The sequence below is a fragment of the Lepus europaeus genome, chromosome 1, assembly GCF_033115175.1.
Source record: "Lepus europaeus isolate LE1 chromosome 1, mLepTim1.pri, whole genome shotgun sequence".
Lineage (NCBI taxonomy): Eukaryota > Metazoa > Chordata > Mammalia > Lagomorpha > Leporidae > Lepus > Lepus europaeus.
In genome coordinates this window covers 66,340,276-66,357,629 of record NC_084827.1, presented here as the reverse complement: position 1 = coordinate 66,357,629, position 17,354 = coordinate 66,340,276, and the positions used below count along the sequence as shown (strand labels likewise).

General features: G+C 52.2%; 1 protein-coding gene across 1 annotated transcript in view; it reads right to left on the bottom strand.

Moving 5' to 3' along the window:
• SCTR (secretin receptor) overlaps positions 1 to 17,354 on the bottom strand; it is a 46,885-nt gene that overhangs the window by 5,447 nt on the left and 24,084 nt on the right. The window contains exons 5-10 of the mRNA XM_062195756.1: positions 15,613 to 15,710; positions 14,343 to 14,475; positions 12,380 to 12,533; positions 4,655 to 4,715; positions 1,662 to 1,731; positions 205 to 296 (exon numbers count right to left, since the gene is read on the bottom strand). Of these exons, the coding sequence (XP_062051740.1) occupies positions 205 to 296; positions 1,662 to 1,731; positions 4,655 to 4,715; positions 12,380 to 12,533; positions 14,343 to 14,475; positions 15,613 to 15,710 (608 nt within the window). The remainder of the gene's footprint in view (positions 1 to 204; positions 297 to 1,661; positions 1,732 to 4,654; positions 4,716 to 12,379; positions 12,534 to 14,342; positions 14,476 to 15,612; positions 15,711 to 17,354) is intronic.

Below are 17,354 nucleotides of genomic sequence, written 5' to 3'. Positions count from 1 at the left end.
CCCACCCCCATCACACAGAGTCTTGGGCATCACAGACAGACCGGTTCCCCTCCCCCCACCCCAGTGACCCTGTCACCTTGGAACTAGGTCACACTGTTTTCTTTTTTCCCATCTCCCAGAGCCAGCAGTGGCTGGGTAAACAGTAGGCGGCTAGCCAATGCCTGTTGTCAGACTGACTGACAGAGCACACTGCCCTCCACTTACTTGTAATGGTTCATGTCTTGTCCTCTTGTCTCCTGGGTTCTGAGTTTTCTCATCAGGATTCTTAGGATGTTTATAAAGAGGATGAAGTTAATCTGCAAAACAGGAGGCCAGGACGGGCCTGAGGGGGTCTGATTGCTGGGCGCCTGTTCTGCGGCCCTGTGGCCAGAGTAGGCACCGTAGGTACCACTTCCGAAGTCCGGGTGAGACAAGGGGTCTGGGGGCCGTGGCTGCCTCCCCTGGGCTGCTCCGGATCGGCTCAGTTGCAGAGCTGAGTACTCTATGAACTGGCACCAGCCGGGCTGCAGAGTCCCCCTGCAGGTCTGGTTGACATGCGCGTCTGGCGAGCCTGCTCCCAGGACATGTGCGAAGGGACGGCTGCTGCACTGCATTGAGTCTTACAGTTCAGGGTACAAAAGGCAGGAGCTCCACCCTGCAGGTTATGGTTCAGCTAATCTCTTGTGTCACAAGCTCCTGGGGTGGGGGTGGGGGTGGGGGAGGGATGCAGAAGCTGCTGGCCTATGGGCCTCGCTTTGAGAACCACAGCTTCACAGCCTTGTGGAGTCAGTTTGCAGCTCAGTCACCAGCTCCAGGAAGCCACCCTGGCTTACCTCCCTTCCGTGACTCACTGTATTTAGGAATGACATTGAAGCATCCTAAAGGGCAGGGCGGGCATTTGGCCCGGTCTTCCACACTGGAGTGCCCGGGTTCGAGTCCTGGCTCCAGCTTCCTGCTAATGCAGACCCTGGGAGGCAGCAGTAATGGCTCAAGTGTTTGAGTCCCTGCCACCCACATGTGCTCCCAGCTCCTGGCTGCTGTGGGTGCGGGCATTTGGGAACTGAACCAGCGGATGGGAGCTCTTGTTTCTTGTCTGCTTCTGAAATAAGCTCCCAGGTGATGGGCAAAGGCAGCCAGGGTGGCAACCTGCTGAGGTCGCTGTCCTTGCCCACAACAGTCACTCCCAAATCTTTGCCTGGAGGCCACTGCTTCGCCCCCACTGCTGAGACCACAGCCCCACCCAGCTGTCCCCAGCCGGACCCTGCCTCCTCCTGTAACTCCAGCTCAATAACTCAGGTTAACAAGATAACACTTGGTGTGGGGGAAGAGACCGGGAACTACCAGGCTCAACCTGCACCATAGAGTACCGAGCCAGTGGGAGGCAGCCAGTTTAGGGTAAGGAGCTTGGCCCCTTCCAGGACCAAGAAGAGGGAGGTCTGCAAGCATTGGCCTCCTGCCTGCCACTCACCCCACCCCCGCCCTCCATTGGCTAGGGGGCGGAGCTTCCAGACCACAGGCGGGAGTCCGCCCTGGAAGCTGGAAGCCAGCTGGAAGCCAGCCGGAAGCCGGTGGGTCATCCCTCTGGGCACTGGGATCCTAGTGTGGGGCCAGAGGCCCCCGGGGACCAGGCTCTGTTTCCGTCTACCCCAGTGGCCACAGCTCGGAGGAGGACGACCACTCACCAGGATGGAGAGGATCACAGGCCCTCGAATGACCCACCAGATGGCTGCGTTGGTGTTGATGTCCCAGCACCTACGGGAAGGGCCCCCAGGGTTGGTTAGGAGCAGGGAGCTGGGCTGGCCGGTCAAGGCCCGGTCCCTGAGCTGGGCCATGGCATGACGCACCTGCGCCTATGGCCCTGAGCCCCAGCGCACAGCCACCTGTCCGTCACACAGGCAGGAACGTGGGAGCCCGCGACCCTGGATCCCAAAGCTGGCTCGTTGTCAGGATTCACTGGGGGGTGTGGTGTCACACTCAACTGCTACCAGAGGCCAGACAGATGGCATCAGGGAGTGAAGGGTCCGGGAACTGGCCTATGACCCCTGCACGCAGGAGCCTTAGGCCTGTGGGGAGCTGGCACATCGAGAGCCTGTGCCTCGTCCAAGGCTGCTGGAGCCCTGCTCTGGCTGTTCTTTGTCAGAAGGGAAAATGAGAAATGTTAACAGACTCCTGTGTTTTTCTAGAGAGGTAAAAAATTCCTATTGTTTTTTTTTTTTTTCTTTTTTGACAGGCAGAGTGGACAATGAGAGAGAGACAGAGAGAAAGGTCTTCCTTTTGCCGTTGGTTCAACCTCCAATGGCTGCCGCGGCTGGCGCACTGCGGCTGGCACATCGCGCTGATCCGATAGCAGGAGCCAGGTGCTTATCCTGGTCTCCCATGCAGGTGCAGGGCCCAAGCACTTAGGCCATCCTCCACTGCACTCCCGGGCCATAGCAGAGAGCTGGCATGGAAGAGGGGCAACCGGGACAGAATCCAGCGCCCCGACCGGGACTAGAACCTGGTGTGCCAGTGCCCAAGGCAGAGGATTAGCCTATTGAGCCACGGCGCCGGCCAAAAATTCCTGTTTTTTTTAAGAAGCAACACCGTGGCATAGTGGGCTAAGCTCCTGTCTGAGGTGCCAGCGTCCCATATGGGCGCTGGTTTGTGTCCAGGTTGCTTCTCTTCTGATCCAGCTCTCTGCTGTGGCCTGGGAAAGCAGTAGAAGATGGCCCAAGTGCTTGGGCCCCTGCACCCACATGGGAGACCCAGAAGAAGCTCCTGGCTTCAGATTGGCTCAGCTCCGGTTGTTGTAGCCATTTGGGGAGTGAAGCAGCAGATGGAAGACCTCTCTCTCTTTCTGTAACTCTACCTCTCAAATAAATAAAATTAAAAAAAAAAAAAAGCAAATTCACCCAATTAAAACATTTTACTGTAGCCCTGACCTCTTATCTAAGTTTTTGCTTCCCAAGGTGTCAGTCAAAGGCAGTCCAAAGTTAGCACATCGAAAACTGCAGAAATCAACCATGCAGGGTTTAAACCATGTACCACTCTGAAGTAGGCAGGCAAACAGGTTAAAATCAATTAGGTTTGTGAGCTGGAAGACCACGCCTTCGCCACGCCCCTGTGTGACCTCACACCCTACCTGATACCTTCACCACGCCCCTGTGTGACCTCATGCCCCTACCTGGCTACACCTGGGTGCCCACTGGCCAATCAGGTTAATTAACTACTCCCCTTTGGAAGTGGGTTAAACACCTGGGACAGGGTGTGTCTGTTCTTCTCTTCCCTGGCCTCTTGCCAAGAGGGAGCTGGTTGTAGCCCTGCGCCTCCAGGGCACGTGGCCTTCAGGCCAACCCTCTCTATGCTTCCTGGCCTGGATACTCTTCCCCGTGGCTGGTTCCTGGTACTCGGTATGAACCCAGGTCTACCCCTCTCTCTTAGTTAGAGCTCTCACTCTCCTATGAATCTTTCTCACTAAATAAAAGCTTAAAATGTACCATGCTGCCTCGTTTATTTTTGCCGGTATTTAGAATTCTTCTCTCGGGCTTACTAATATTGGGGATTTATTAATAAGCATATGGTGATTTCATATGGCACCCCAGTTTCCGGTAACATATATGGTACCCCAGATGGGAATTCTGGGGAACTTTAAGGGGCCACATTTTCGTATATATTTTAGGGGGTCATTTCCGATATCATTTGTAGAGGGACAAACCCTAGAACTGACCTGCCGCCTCCTGCCAGGACAACAATCACCCCATTGTCCCTGGTATCCACCCTGTATAGGCTACCTGCCCGCCGGCTACTCACTCACGGGGTATTGCAGTGTTTGTGTTCAAGGACTGTTTATTTTGCCTGATAGAGGCCCTGGACAGCAGTGATGCTGTGCATTCTATAGTTTATTGCTGTCACTGCTGTTTCATTGGTAACCTCTTACTGTGCCTGCCTTAGACATTAAACTTTATTTAGGAATGAATATTCAGGAAAAAGCACAGCATTCATAAGAGCTGGGCATCATCCCTGTTTCAGGCATCCATGGGGGCCTTGGAAGGCGCCCTCCCCTCAAGATAAGGAGACGACTACTGTGTTTTGAAACAATAACTTTGAGCTGAATTTGGACTACAATACACGTGCAAGCGCCCTCCACCTCATGCACTCACTGGCCGGGTTGTGTTTTTATGCTCTTGAGAAACTGACTCCCACTCTGTCATGCTGGCCCCCCTTCTCCCCTGGCTTCTTCCAAGCTGGGATCCCATGTGCCTGCCTCCAGAGGGGCCCCCAGGGCTTTATCCGTGCCCTCAGCATCTCACTCCTTTAGAAAATGACACTAGACATCAGTTTTGCCCCCATCAGTGCCACACTGAGGAGTGGAGTGGCTCTGCAGGGCCTGGAACCCCCATGGGGAAGGGAGATCCCAGGACGAAGGCGAAGCTGGACAGATGCTTCCCCACTGAGCAGCACCTGCCTGCGGTCCCGCAGCTCCTGCCTGTACCTGACCTGAGCACAGGGCCGACAGGGAGCACGCGAGGGCGCAGGTGCGGCCGAGGCTGCTGGGCCCTTCTGGAAGCTCACGCCCGGGGAGCGCTGGGCATTACTGCAGGAAGGAGGGCTCTCCTGGGTCGTGCTGAGGGTGTCCCTCTGCTGTCTGGAAACCTGGACGGTGTCAAGTGCACTCCCTGCCTCTGCAGCAGCTTACCCAGCGTCTTCCAGAAAGTGCCTGGTGACAGCCCACGAAGTCACAAACATGGCTGGGGAACCTGAGGAGGAAGCGCAAGAGGACAGGCTGAGAGAGGACTCAACTTTCTTGTATTTTTTTAAGATTTCTTTTTTTATCTCTCTCTCTCTCTCTCACTGTCCACTCTGCCTGTCAACAAATATTTCTTTTTTAAATTTTTTTTTAAGATTTATTTATTTATTTGAGAGACAGACAGAGGGAGAGAGAGAGAGAGAAGTCATCCATCCACTAGTTCACTCCCCAAATGACCGCAACGGCCAGAGCTGGGCCAATTTGAAGCCAGGAGCTTCTTGTGGGTCTCCCATGCAGGTGCAGGGGCCCAGGCACTGGGGCCATCTTCCACTGCTTTCCCAAGTGGGAGCTGGATCAGAAGTGGAGCAGCCAGGACTCAATGTGGTGCTCATGCGGGATGCTGGTGTCACAGGCAGCTGCTTCAAACACCAGCCCCAGGACTCCACCCTCAACATGTGGACAAGCAACAAAGCAGTTGGTTCTCTTAGCCAGGTACTGAGCAGGTGCCAGGATTGGTTTCAATGGAAACCCCTCTGCCATGCTGGGACAGTGTGTCAGTCATGTGCTTCAACGGTTCCAGGGGTGTCCTGGGAACTGAGGCAGGAGACAGGGTGGCTAGAACACAGGATGGTTTGGAAGTCTGGATAAGACATAGATGAACACCCCAGGTAGGTGGTGCTACCCTCGTAGCCAGCATGTATCCTGCCGCCTCCTGCCAGGACAGCAATCATCCCACGATTATAACAGAGTTATAATCTGGAGAAACGGCCAAGGGCCCAGGACTGTGTTGCAGTGGATAAAGCCACCACCTGGGACGTCACCATTCCCTATGGGCACCAGTTCGAGTCCCAGATGTTCCACTTCTGATCTAGCTCCCTGCTAATGCACCTGGGAAAACAGTGGAAGATGGCCCAAGTGCTTGGGACCTTGCACCTATGTGGGAGACCTGGAGGAAGCTTCTGGCTCCTGGCTTTGGCCTGGCCCAGCCCCAGCTATGGTAGCCATTTGGGGAGTGAATAGGTGGATGGAAAACCTCGCTTTCTCTGTAACTCTGCCTTTCAAATAAACAAAATAAATCTTTTAAAAAAGAAATTGCCAGGGAGAACTGGGGCTCCAGCCCAGTGAGTGTGTGTGCATGTGTGTGTGTGGGGGGGGATGGTACTTGGCTAAACACAGAAATGAGGTGATGGTCTCCACCTGTGCTGTCCAAGACAGCAGTCTCTGGCCATGTGTGGCTATCAAGCCCCCAGTATGTGGCTGGTCCCAACTGACATGTGCTGAATGTGCAAGACGAATGGTAGCATTTGAATCAAGGAATGTAAAATATATCATCCACAATCTTTATATTGATTACACATTGAAATAATACTATATTGGTTGTAGTGGGCGAAGTAGAAAATATTGAAATGAATTTCACCTGTTTCCTTGTCCTGAGTTTACTAGAAATTTTTAACTCCCGTATTGGCTCATGCTCAGTATTTTATAAGAAATGTATTTATTTGAAAGGCAGAGCCACAGAATGAGGGAAGGAGGGAGGGAGGGAGAGAGAGAGAGAGAGAGAGACAGAGAGAGAGAGAGAGAGAAATCGTCCATCTACTGGGTCATTCCTCAAATGTCCATTAACAGCCAGTGCTGGGCCAGGTCAAAGTCGGGAGCCATAAACTCTACCCAGGTCTCCCCCATGGATGGCAGGGACCTAGGTACTTGGGCTGTTTTCCATTGCTTTCTAGGAGCATCAGCAGGAAGCTGGATCAGAAGCAGAGCAGCCAGGACTGGAATGGACACTTCAATATGGGATGCTGGCGAGGCAAGGCGGAACTTAACCTACTGTGCCACAGTGTACCCTCACTCCACTCAGTTCCTGATGGACACGCCCATCCATGTGCTGGACAACACCAGACCTGGTGTGGGCATCCAGCTGGGCATGCCCCCAAGCCATCCTGGCTGCAACCACTATCTCGTCCTTTAGGTAACCCTGCCAGTTATCCCAAACCCTTTGGTTAACAAAGTCATTAAGATAACATGCCACTCTTATCAGACACCTGCAAGGTTAGCATTTCTTGAGAGAAAGTCCACGTGCCCTCAGTGAGCCACGGGCTGCCTTTCTCTAAGAACCCTCTTCCTCCTGGATCTCATACGTGGGCTGTCTTGCGGCCGCCCAGAAGGCCCTGGGAGATTACGCTCTGTGTAAGCCTGGATTTCCCTGCCTCTTTCTTTGGTCTCGCAGGCCCTTCCGCCTTTGGCCTCCAGGTCCGCCCACACATCTGGCCCCTGGGCCATTCGCTTTTTGGATCTCTCTAGCTCCCCAGCCCCCACCCCAAGTCGGGGATTAAACAGTTCTTCTCTGAACGACCCCGTCCCCAGAGTCTATAGATAGCAAGGCCGGGGACCCCCAACACACGCAGGGGCCACTTCCAGCCCAGTCTGTCTGGAGAGACACCCCCACCCCCCACCCCGAGCTTTGAGGTAGCTTGTTCTTAAACATGAACGGACAGCCAAGGTCACCCATGGCTGATTACATAAACGACTAAGACCAAAACAACTGGAGAAAAGGAACTGGGGGGAAACAGGCCACACGGGGAGCAGGAGGAACCGCAGCAGGAAAGCTTGCGTCTCGGAGGCTCGAGCAGGAAGCTATGAACAGGGAGCATTCAGGAACCAGAAAGAGGGCCTACACGGGGGATGTGCACTTCAAAACGCTCATGGGAAAAATGAACAAAAAGACACGCTGGTTTTGGTGCAATAAACTGTTGAAATCCAGGTGTAGTCTTTTTTCATAATGAATATTTTCCATGAACTTTTAGAAGAGCCCTTCTGGAGCAACCAAAGTAAAAAAAAATTCAACTTGGGGTGGGCATTTGGCACATTTAAGTTGCTGCTTGGGACACCCACGCCCCATATTAGAGTGCCTGGGTTCAAGTCCTGGCTCCTCTCTCCCTTCCAGGGTACTAACTGTGCACCCTGAGAGGCAGAAGGTAACAACTCAGATAGCTGGGTCCCTGCCATCCGTGTAGGAGATCCAGGCTGCTGGTTTCAGCCTGGCCCAGCTCTGGCTGTTGCTGGCGTCTGGGGAGTAAGCTGGCAGACTGAAGATCTCTCTCTGCCTTTCAAGTAAAATGAAGATAAATTTCCAAATTGTTAAAGTTCAGTAGATGATAGAGGCAGGTGTTGTGGCGCAGAAGTTAGGCTGCCACTTGGGACCCCTGTATCCCTATTGGAACGCCTGCTTCCAGTGCCAGCTGCTCCACTTGCAACCCAGCTTCCTGCCAATGCACATTCTGGGAGGCAGCAGCTGACAGCGCAAGTAATTCAGACCCAGATGGAAATCTGTGACCCTGGTTTTGACTACTGACAGCATTTGGGAAATGAGTCAGTGGATGGAAGCGCTCTCTCTCTCTCTCTCTCTCTCTCTCCCTCTGTCTCTCTCTCTCCCCCTTTCAAATCAATAAAAAATAAATAAATGTATTATAAATAATTCAATAGTTGCATCTGGAGATAAAGACAGACTCTCTCAGAAAACAGAACAACCAGAGTGGAATGGAGAGGAGGGAATTAGAAAACCAAACGTGGAGTCCAGGATGTGCACCACCTGACTGAAAAAAGAGAATGAAAGGCAGATGGAAACAAATAATCAAATATATAATGTAAGAAATTTCAGTTCAGGAAGTGAAGGGCACACTTTTCCTGATGAAAGGGCTACCAAGTGCCAGCAAAATGGATGAGAAAAGACCTCGCTCAGAGCACATCCGTGCGACAGTTCCAAAACAGAAGATCCTGCATTTCAGAGAGAGGTGAGTAAAAAGGCTCAGGAAGCAGAATGTGCGGTAGAATGATTTTTGGACCTGATGTTCTATGCATGCCCAGCAAACTGACAAGTTGGGTATGAAAATGTAATGAAGATAGTTCCAGACATGTCGTGCAAAAGATGTCCCTTCTAGGTTCTGTTTGTGGGACAGAAACCGAAGGATGTGCTCCAACACAATGAGAGTGTAAACCACAGAAAGGGAGCCAAGAGATAAAGGCAACATAATTTGCAGAAGAAGGTGAAGGGAATTCTAGCATGATGGTCAAGGGGGCTGAGTGAGTTTAGAGAAGAACCGGGCCCCACCAAGCCAGAGGGCAGAGAAGAGCTCTAGAAAGAACAGCAGCAGGCACACTGGGTGCAATGGTGTTCCCCCAAAATTCACACATATACCCTGGACTCAGTCTGTGACCTTATCTGGAAACAGGATCTTTGCAGATGTAATGAGTTCAGAGGCAGTCACACTGGAAAGAATGTGGGCCCCTTCTCCAATATGACTGGCACCTTCACAGGCAGGTCATCACAGACACACAGAGAGGAGACAGAGCAGATGGATTCAACACAAGCCAAGGAACGCCAATGATAGCCAGCAGTCACAAGAGGGGCTCTCTCTCTCTCTCTCTCCATGCCTTTCAAATAAAATCAAAACAAGTTTGAAAATGTAAAACGAATCTTTGTGGAAGGCTTGAAATAACACGGAATCTGCTTTTGTGTTCATGAAGAAGACACAAGATTTAAAGTTCTAACTTGGGGTGATCGTGGGGGTGGGGTGGTAAGTGGGGCAGGGAACTGTAGGTAGAAGAAAAGGCTGGAAGGAGATCCCAGAAGATGTTCCATCTATGGGACTAGGGTAATTGTGGGGTTTTTCCCTACTTAAAAGCTATTTTGTCTTGCAAAGCTTTGCAGGGAGCATGTACTCATATAAGGAACCTATCTCTGGGGAACCCCGTACAAATTAAGGTAGAGCTGGTACTTTTGCATGAGAAAGGCATTGCATAGATGGTGGAAGTGGGTGGGGCATTAGGCCTTCCCAGTGTCCGTGAGCCCCTGCAGACCAACAGGGCAAGAGAAGAAACCCCAGCTGTTTTCTGTGCTTCTCAATCCACAGCCCCCAGCAGAAGGCCTGGCCTATATTAGGGCACTTCAAGAAGTGCATGCAAAATGGAATTAAAAGCTAGGTTTCTTTTGATGCAAAGCATTTTGAAATCCATGCATATGAAGGGGGGGGGTCTTCAAAAATTTCATGGAAAATGCATATTATGAAAAAAACATGCATGGATTTCAAACATTTTTTTGCAGCAAAATAAACCCAGCTTTTAATTCCATTTTCCCGTAAACTTTCTGAAGGGAACCTCATAAAAACTCAATAAATATTTGAGGAGAAAAGAAAGGTTCTCATTATTTTATGTAAACCTCTTATAGACCTGTGAGAGAGATGGGTCACCATGACATTTCGTCTCCCCCTAAACCACAAATCCCTTGAGTGAGGGCCTGGTCATTATTATTTCTTTATTTCCTTTGTAATCTGCATTTGTGGGGGGATAATCCCTCGGTTTCTGAATCCTGAACGAAAGAAGTGCTCAAAGAACATTGGATAAATTATGCTCCTGATACTATAGGTGAGGGTACCGTCCAAGTTCATAAAGTTAATTCTCAGCAGATCTGAAATTCAAAGCTCATGAGTTGGCTCCAAACTGGGTGCTTTTTTAATAGTCACCGCATGTGGCAAATCCCAGTGTTCAGATTTTCTGGGACTGCTGGCCCAGGCGGGAACAGCCCTAGGAGCCCCTGCTGGCAGACGGTCATGTGCTAACTAGGCTGCCAAGGTTCGGAAGCAGGAGGGCTCAGTGGGCTCTGCCAGCCCCCGCAGCTTCCCTGCTGGTTGGAGAGCAGACGGCACCGTGCATGTAAGGATTTAGACAAGCAGCAAAGGCAGCGGAAGGCATTCCTGGCGAGGATACTTCTTAATTAGAGGCACCAGGGAGAAATCAAATGCAGCTAATAAATGTCTGTAAGCCTGTGAGTCAGTCATAGGCTCAAATAAGCGATGGATGGACAGGTGGGTGGGTGGGTAGATGGATGGTAGAAGGATGGATGGATGGTTGGATGGAAAGGAAGATGGATGAACAGATGGATGGGCGAATGGCTGGAGAGGTGGCTGGGTGGGTGGGTAGATGGATGGATGCAGGGATGGATGGATGGATGGATGGATGGATGGATGGATGGGTGGGTGGATGGATGGATGGATGAATGGTTGGATGAAAAGATGATGGGTGGATAGGTAGATGGAAGGACATGCAGGTGGGTGGGTGGATGGCTGTTTGTTAATGGCAAGACGAGAGCTGAAGGCTTTGGGTTGAATCCTGGCCTTGTCCACAGTGTGAGCTGAGCCGCGATGTCGCATCTCTGAGCTGAGGTCTCTGAGAAGCCTATGGAGGTGACTGTGATGATGAAATGAGAGACACAAAGTGTGGAACCCACTGTCTGGCCCAGAGTGGGTGCTCCAGAACTGGGAGCCGTTGTTGTCTTCACTGACCAGAAAGGAAAGGAGGGAGAGACGTAACGGGGGCTGCAGTTGGTTACCTGGCTAGCACGCCCCCTGTCTTGTAGAACCTACATCCTGAATGTGCACGGGGAGGCCATGTGTCTGAGTAGAACCAGCACACAGTCCACTCCCCTGGGCCTCCGTCATTGGTCCAAGGATGTGGGTGAGATCTGAGCAGTCTGAATCAGCGTAAAGCTCAGAATATTTCCTGGGAATGCTGGGGCGTGGTCTCTCTCTCATCAGAGCCGGGTAACAGGAAGCTTACAGTCTAGAAGCTGCTGGCAATGAATTACACTGGGAGTACCCTCCCCACGACTAAGCTGATGCCACAAAAGGCAAAGGAGAGAAGTGGGTGTGACCCGCGTGTATTCTAGCTGCTGACTTCAGCTTCCTGCTAATGCCGACTCTGGGAGGCGGCAGTGATGGTTCCACAACCGGATGCCTGTCACTCTCCTGGGAGGCCTGGATTGCGCTTGGTTCCTGCCCCAATCTGGCCTAGCCCTGGCCTGGCCACTGCAGGCATTTGGGGAGTGAACCATCAGATGAAATTCATTCTCTCTCTCTCTCTCTCTAATAAATAAATAAACATATTTTAGAGGGGGACATTTGGTACAGTAGGTAAAATTCTGCTTAGGACATCCACATCCCATATTGGGTGCCTGGGTTCAAGTCCTAGCTCTGATCCCAACTCCAGCTTGCTGCTAATGTGCACCCTAGGAGACAGCAGGTGATGGTTCAAGTACTTGGATCCCTGCCGCCCACAGGGGAGACCCAGATAGAATTCCTGGCACCTGGCTTTGGCCTGGCCCAGCCCAGGCCATCGAAGGCATTTGGGAAGTGAACCAGTGGATAGAAGACTCATTCATTCTCTCTCTCTCTCTCTCTCTCTCTCTCTCTCTCTGCCTTTCAAAAAAAAAAAAAAGTGGCAAAGCAGAGACACAAAGAAACATTGTTAAGTCACTGGATTCAGCTACAGTTGAAGTGGTCCCTGGGCTTTCAGCTACAGTAGTCAGCTAATTTCCTTAATGCTTAAACACTTCATGAGCATCCTTACAGAGAAAGGATGCAAAAACAAGAATGTGCGAGTGGACTGTAAGGAAGATGAGGCGACAGGTGCTGGGGAGCAAAACTGGGGACACATTTCAGCTATTGTTTCCCATTTGACAGATAAATACACTGAGGCCAGAGGGTTAAACATCAAGTAACTTGCCCCAGATGTCACAAGCCAGTTCAGGGCAGAGCTGGAACTAGACACCGAATCCTCTGAGTCTCCACACGGTGCCTTCCCCAGCCCACCCCCGGGAACTCCCCCCGTGGAGAAATGTACCCCATCCCAGGACCACAAAGCCCTGGAGGCACTTCCTTTCCGAGAAGAAGGAGACGACGAGGAGGCTGTGCAGGTAGAGGCCCTCCACCAGCAGCCAGGCGTAGTTGGCCATGATGCAGTACTGGAAGAAGACCATGACGAGCTTGCAGCCCACCTGGAGAGAGAGGCACGTGAGCCCAGGCATCCCTCGGGCGGCCAGCACCAGAGGAAGCCACGGCCTGTTGCAGGGGCAGGAGCCAGGCCACAGAGCAAGCCTAGGGGTTCAAGGCCATTTCTCGAGGCCACACAATTCTCTGCAGAGTGAAAGCCTGCAGGCCCGGTGGGGTCTGTCACAAAGGCCAAGGAGCCACGGAGGAGCAAGGACGAGGGTCCAGGTCTGGGACTGGCTGCCAGGCCAGACAACAAAGGGCTGTGTCACTAGGTTAGGAGGCGACACTGAGGATGATGAAGATGGCCCCCTAGCTGGAGACGTCCAAACAGCCGGCAGGGATGCCAAGGCGGGCTTCCCGGGTGCAGAGACTCCTCCACCAGGGGGCCCTCCCACAGCGTGGCTCCTGCACCTGCACCTGTGCTGCAGGTGGGTGTGCTCGGCCCACCTTGAGCTGTCCCTGGGGCGAGGGCGTGCCGGGGATGGCCTTGGGGCAGCTGCAGGGACAACTTCAAGGACAAGCCTCAGGAGGAGGAGCATGCTGTGGGTCCTGCCCTGTGGTCCTCCCAGGGACTCTGATCCCCGGTGCGGCCTCCTGGCCATTGCAGAATGCGTCCACTGCTGGTCAGTGACGGGCTGAAGCCCAAGTCTACTGCTTCTGACTCCGACTTCCAGTCTGGTACTCAGTTCATTCCCGAGATCTTCGGGAGAGACCCGGATCCTACTTGAGGGATCCATCAGTCCAAGACAGAATGCACCTGCGTGCGACACACACACACACACACACACACAACCTCTGAAGAAAGTGGCAGGCAGGCTGGATAATCCAATCTCCATTTCCAATCTTTCTGCCTTGCTACCCTGTGCTAGAGAGACTGTGATAGTAAAAATAAAACTCCACCCAGCTTCCTTTGTGGTTAACAATGCTTAGTCAGGGACAAAGGTAGGCTTCGCATTGAGAGGTGGCAAGGAAGCCCACTCAGACCTTTCTCTGTGGTCACCTGACATAGTTTTAGCCAATGAATTATGGGCAGGGGTCCCTGGGGGAAAGCATGCTATTTTGTCAAATAGAAAGACAAAACCCTCCAAAAGATAAAAAATGTTTAACCTTTGATCTACCCCTCTTCTTGCCTGGAACATGGGCATGAGGCCTGGGGTTGCAGCAGCCATATTGTAAGCACATGGTTTCAAGCACAAGCTCAGAGGCCTGCATTCGGGATGGCAGAGCAGAAAGAGGGAAAGGTGCAGCCGCTGGGTCACCTCCACGCTGCGTATCTGGGACTGCTTGGGCAGTTCGCAGCGCCCACCAGGGGGAGCCACTGAAGGACAGTGCTCTGCTATGTGCAGGAAAGGAGACTCCTGAGTGACACCCAGAGTGATGACAGCGAATTAAGAGCCATCCGGGCACGTGGACGGAGAAGAGGGGTTAGAGTTACCAAAACACCATGCTTTTATCATAAACTCGCGTCCGCAGACATCCTGACGCCTGCTCACCATCTCCTCTCTAGAACCAACCCCAACCCTCCGTAGACTTGGGCAACTTTCTCCGGCTGGGACTTGGCAGCAGCAGATGGTGCCTTACCCACTCCTGGACATGGGGAGGTGAGCAGCAGTCCCCACAGGCTTCCCCTAGAACTGCGCTCATACACGACGCGCTCTGTGCACCTGCTGCACCCCCTGGCACAGCCTAGCCCTGGCCCCTCCACCCCGAGCATCGGGTGCAGCCTCAGCGGGGACTTGAGGGCAGGACAACTGGGCTTAAGTTGGAGAAGGCGACCAGGCCTGGCTGCCCCCTGGGGCCCCCAGGCACGGTACCCTGTGGGCATCACAGTGGATGGCATCGTCCGAGGAGAAGAGCACGGCATCCTTGATGAAGTTGGACAGGGCGCGCAGGATGAACGACAGGAACAGGTGCATGTGGATGTAGTTGCGGGTGCAGTGCAGCCTCCTGGAGGGAGAGAATGCAGGGCCAGGGGGCCAGAGCCTGGAGGGGCTGGGACTCGTGCATGCCCACCCCGCCTCGGCGCACTGGGGCAGGAAGCCAAGGCTCTACATACGGGCCCCTCGCAGGCCACACCCCTTGCTAACCCCTTGTCCTTAGCAGCTGTCAGTCTATTCTGTCTCGTGCTGTGATTAAAGCAACACAGGGGGTTCTACTGGGACATGAAATAGTCTGCCCTTCCCTGCCACCAGCTCCGGCTCCTTTTCTCTCGTGGTGGAGGGTGGGGACTGGAATGGGATGGATGAGCAGCCCAGAAAGAACCCAGGCTGTGGGACAAAGCAGCCCCACTCCTGCCAGCTAGGAGCTATGTAACTTGGAGCATTTTCACCTCCTAAAGGCTGTGCTTCCTCCTGTGCAGTAGGCAGACAGAACTTCCGGCACCAGGGTTTCTTCTGGGGAACCCACGCCAGCTCTGGCTGGGAATAACTCCACCCCCTCACTCTCATGACAGTCCTGACCAATCAAAGCCCCCCATCCCTGGCTGTGGCCATTGGCTCGGAGTTGGGCATGTGACCCGGGCTGGACCTGTGTGGACTCCGAGGGGACTTTCACTGGAACTAACGGGGAAGAGGCTCTCTGCTCCAGGTGCGGCTGGGGTGCTAGAAGATAACCCTGCAGCTGTTGGTGGCTGACCCTGCTACCCCTACACAGAGCCTGCCAGAGGGTGAGGCCCATGCTGAGTGGAGACAGACCCCGTTCTGCTGAGAACTCTGAGCACCTAGATCTAGCTATGCCTGAAGCCCCTGTACTGCTTACGCATGTGAGTCAGGTCACTTTTGTTTTTCTGAAGCTGCTTGGAGGTGGATTTCTGTCTTGCCACCAAGAGTCTGGCGAACACACCTGGGAAATGGGCGTAGGGATGCCTGTCTCACAGCATTGTGAGAAAATGAGAAATAGGCAAAGCAGTTGGCTACAGCAAAGACCTCAGCAACCCTTAGCCAGGGACAAAGGAAAGCTCTGCATTGAGAGGTGGCAAGGAAGCCCGCCCAGACCTTTCTCCGTCTGTCCTGAGCAGTTAGGCAGAAAGCCCCAGCCCGGGCCAGGGCAGCCTCGGGGGATGGGACGTCGGCAGCCAGTTCTCACCGGAAGGCGCAGAGGATGCCCAGGGCGACCAGCAGCATCACCAGGGAGGAGCTGTAGCCCACTGTGTACATGACCTTCAGCTTCAGCAGGTAGGCGTGCTGGAGAAAGAGACCTGTGTCAGCCCACCTGCCCACCCAGCAGGCTCCACCCTCTCTGCCTCCATGTTCAGGCTTCCAGCAACTTGAACCACCGTCCCTCCCCCCAGCCCTAAACCTGACTGCTATTGTGTTCCTACCCCAGGACACCAATACACAGACTGAGAACCTGACATCTCAGCTTAGGACAGTTTCTTGGGGACCGCTGATGCTGGTTTAAACCCCCCTCCTGTACAGAGCCCCGACCCAGCCCTCTGAGCTCAAGTGTTGACTTGCATTCCTCTAGGGACAATGTGCTCAGTGCCTTTTCAATTTTTATTTACTTATTCATTTTCATTTAGTTGGAAGGCAGAGAGAGAGAGAGAGAGAGAGATCAATCTTCTACCCACTGCAACAGCCGGGGCTGAACCAGGCTGAAGCCAGGAGCCAGGAACTCAATCCAGGTCTCCCACATGGGTGGCAGTGACCTAAGTAACTTGAGCCATCTCCTCTTGCCTCCCAGGGTCTGCATTAGCAGTAGGCTGGAATCAGAAGCGGAATCAGGACTCGAACCCGGGCACTCCAATATGGGATGTCCCAAGTGGCCCCTTAACTGCTATGCCAAATGCCCACCCTTATCAGCTCATCTATGATTTTAAAAGATTTAGTGGACGGGAATAATGGGTAAAAGTTAAAAATGTGACATTTACAGATTAAAGCCTTGCTTTTAGATTCGGAAAACTCAATTATACAATAGCCTTGAACCCTGGAAATGAAAATGAAAACAACGGCGCCAGACTTTTTTTTTTTAATGAATGAAATTAACAAATATTTGAAAGTAATAATATTCTCTGCAGGTGAAGATCTAGTGGAAGTGAAACTTGGTTCAATCTTTGTGGAAAGTAATGAAAGGACGTGTATCGTAAGTCACTGAAATATGCGTGTCTTTTGCCCTCATGTCTACTCCAGGAATTAACTCCAAGACATGGCTCCCCATAGCCACGGGTTCTGCATCTGCAAATTCAACCAACCGTGGACTGAAAGTGTGGGAAAACACTGCATCTGAACGGAACGCATATGGACTTCCCCCTAGTCATCACTCCTTATTATTTATTATTCTTTAAAAGCTTGTTTATTTCTTTGGAAGGCAGAGTTACAGAGGGAGAGAGGGGAGACAGAGAAGCAGATCTTCCCTCTGCTGGTTCCCTAGGGAGATGGGTTAGCTATTACCAGAGGTTAACTTTGGGTGACAGGTCTGTGAATAGACCTGTTGTTTTATTTTGCCTTTTTCTAGACTTCCAATTTTCTACAGTAAGTGCTATTTCAGAACCATCAGGACAAATATCGTGTATTGTCCTTGATCGATGGTGACTAATATACAGAGTACCAAAAACGTAAGTCTATGAATGAAATTGACATTTTGAGATTTGATTACTGTGCATAGTCCTTGTCTATACTCCTGAGGAACATTGGTTTTTCTACTCACTGCTTGTTGAATTCTGTATTTAGTGGCGGGCTAGTGAGGGAGGGTATGGGACGTATCGTTATGCTCTTACAACTGGATTGAAGAAATACATAGACTTGGTCCCTTTATATATATATAAAAAAAAAAACCTCATGTCAGAAATAAAGATGACGGCTTAAAAAAAAAAGCCATAAGGACAGCAT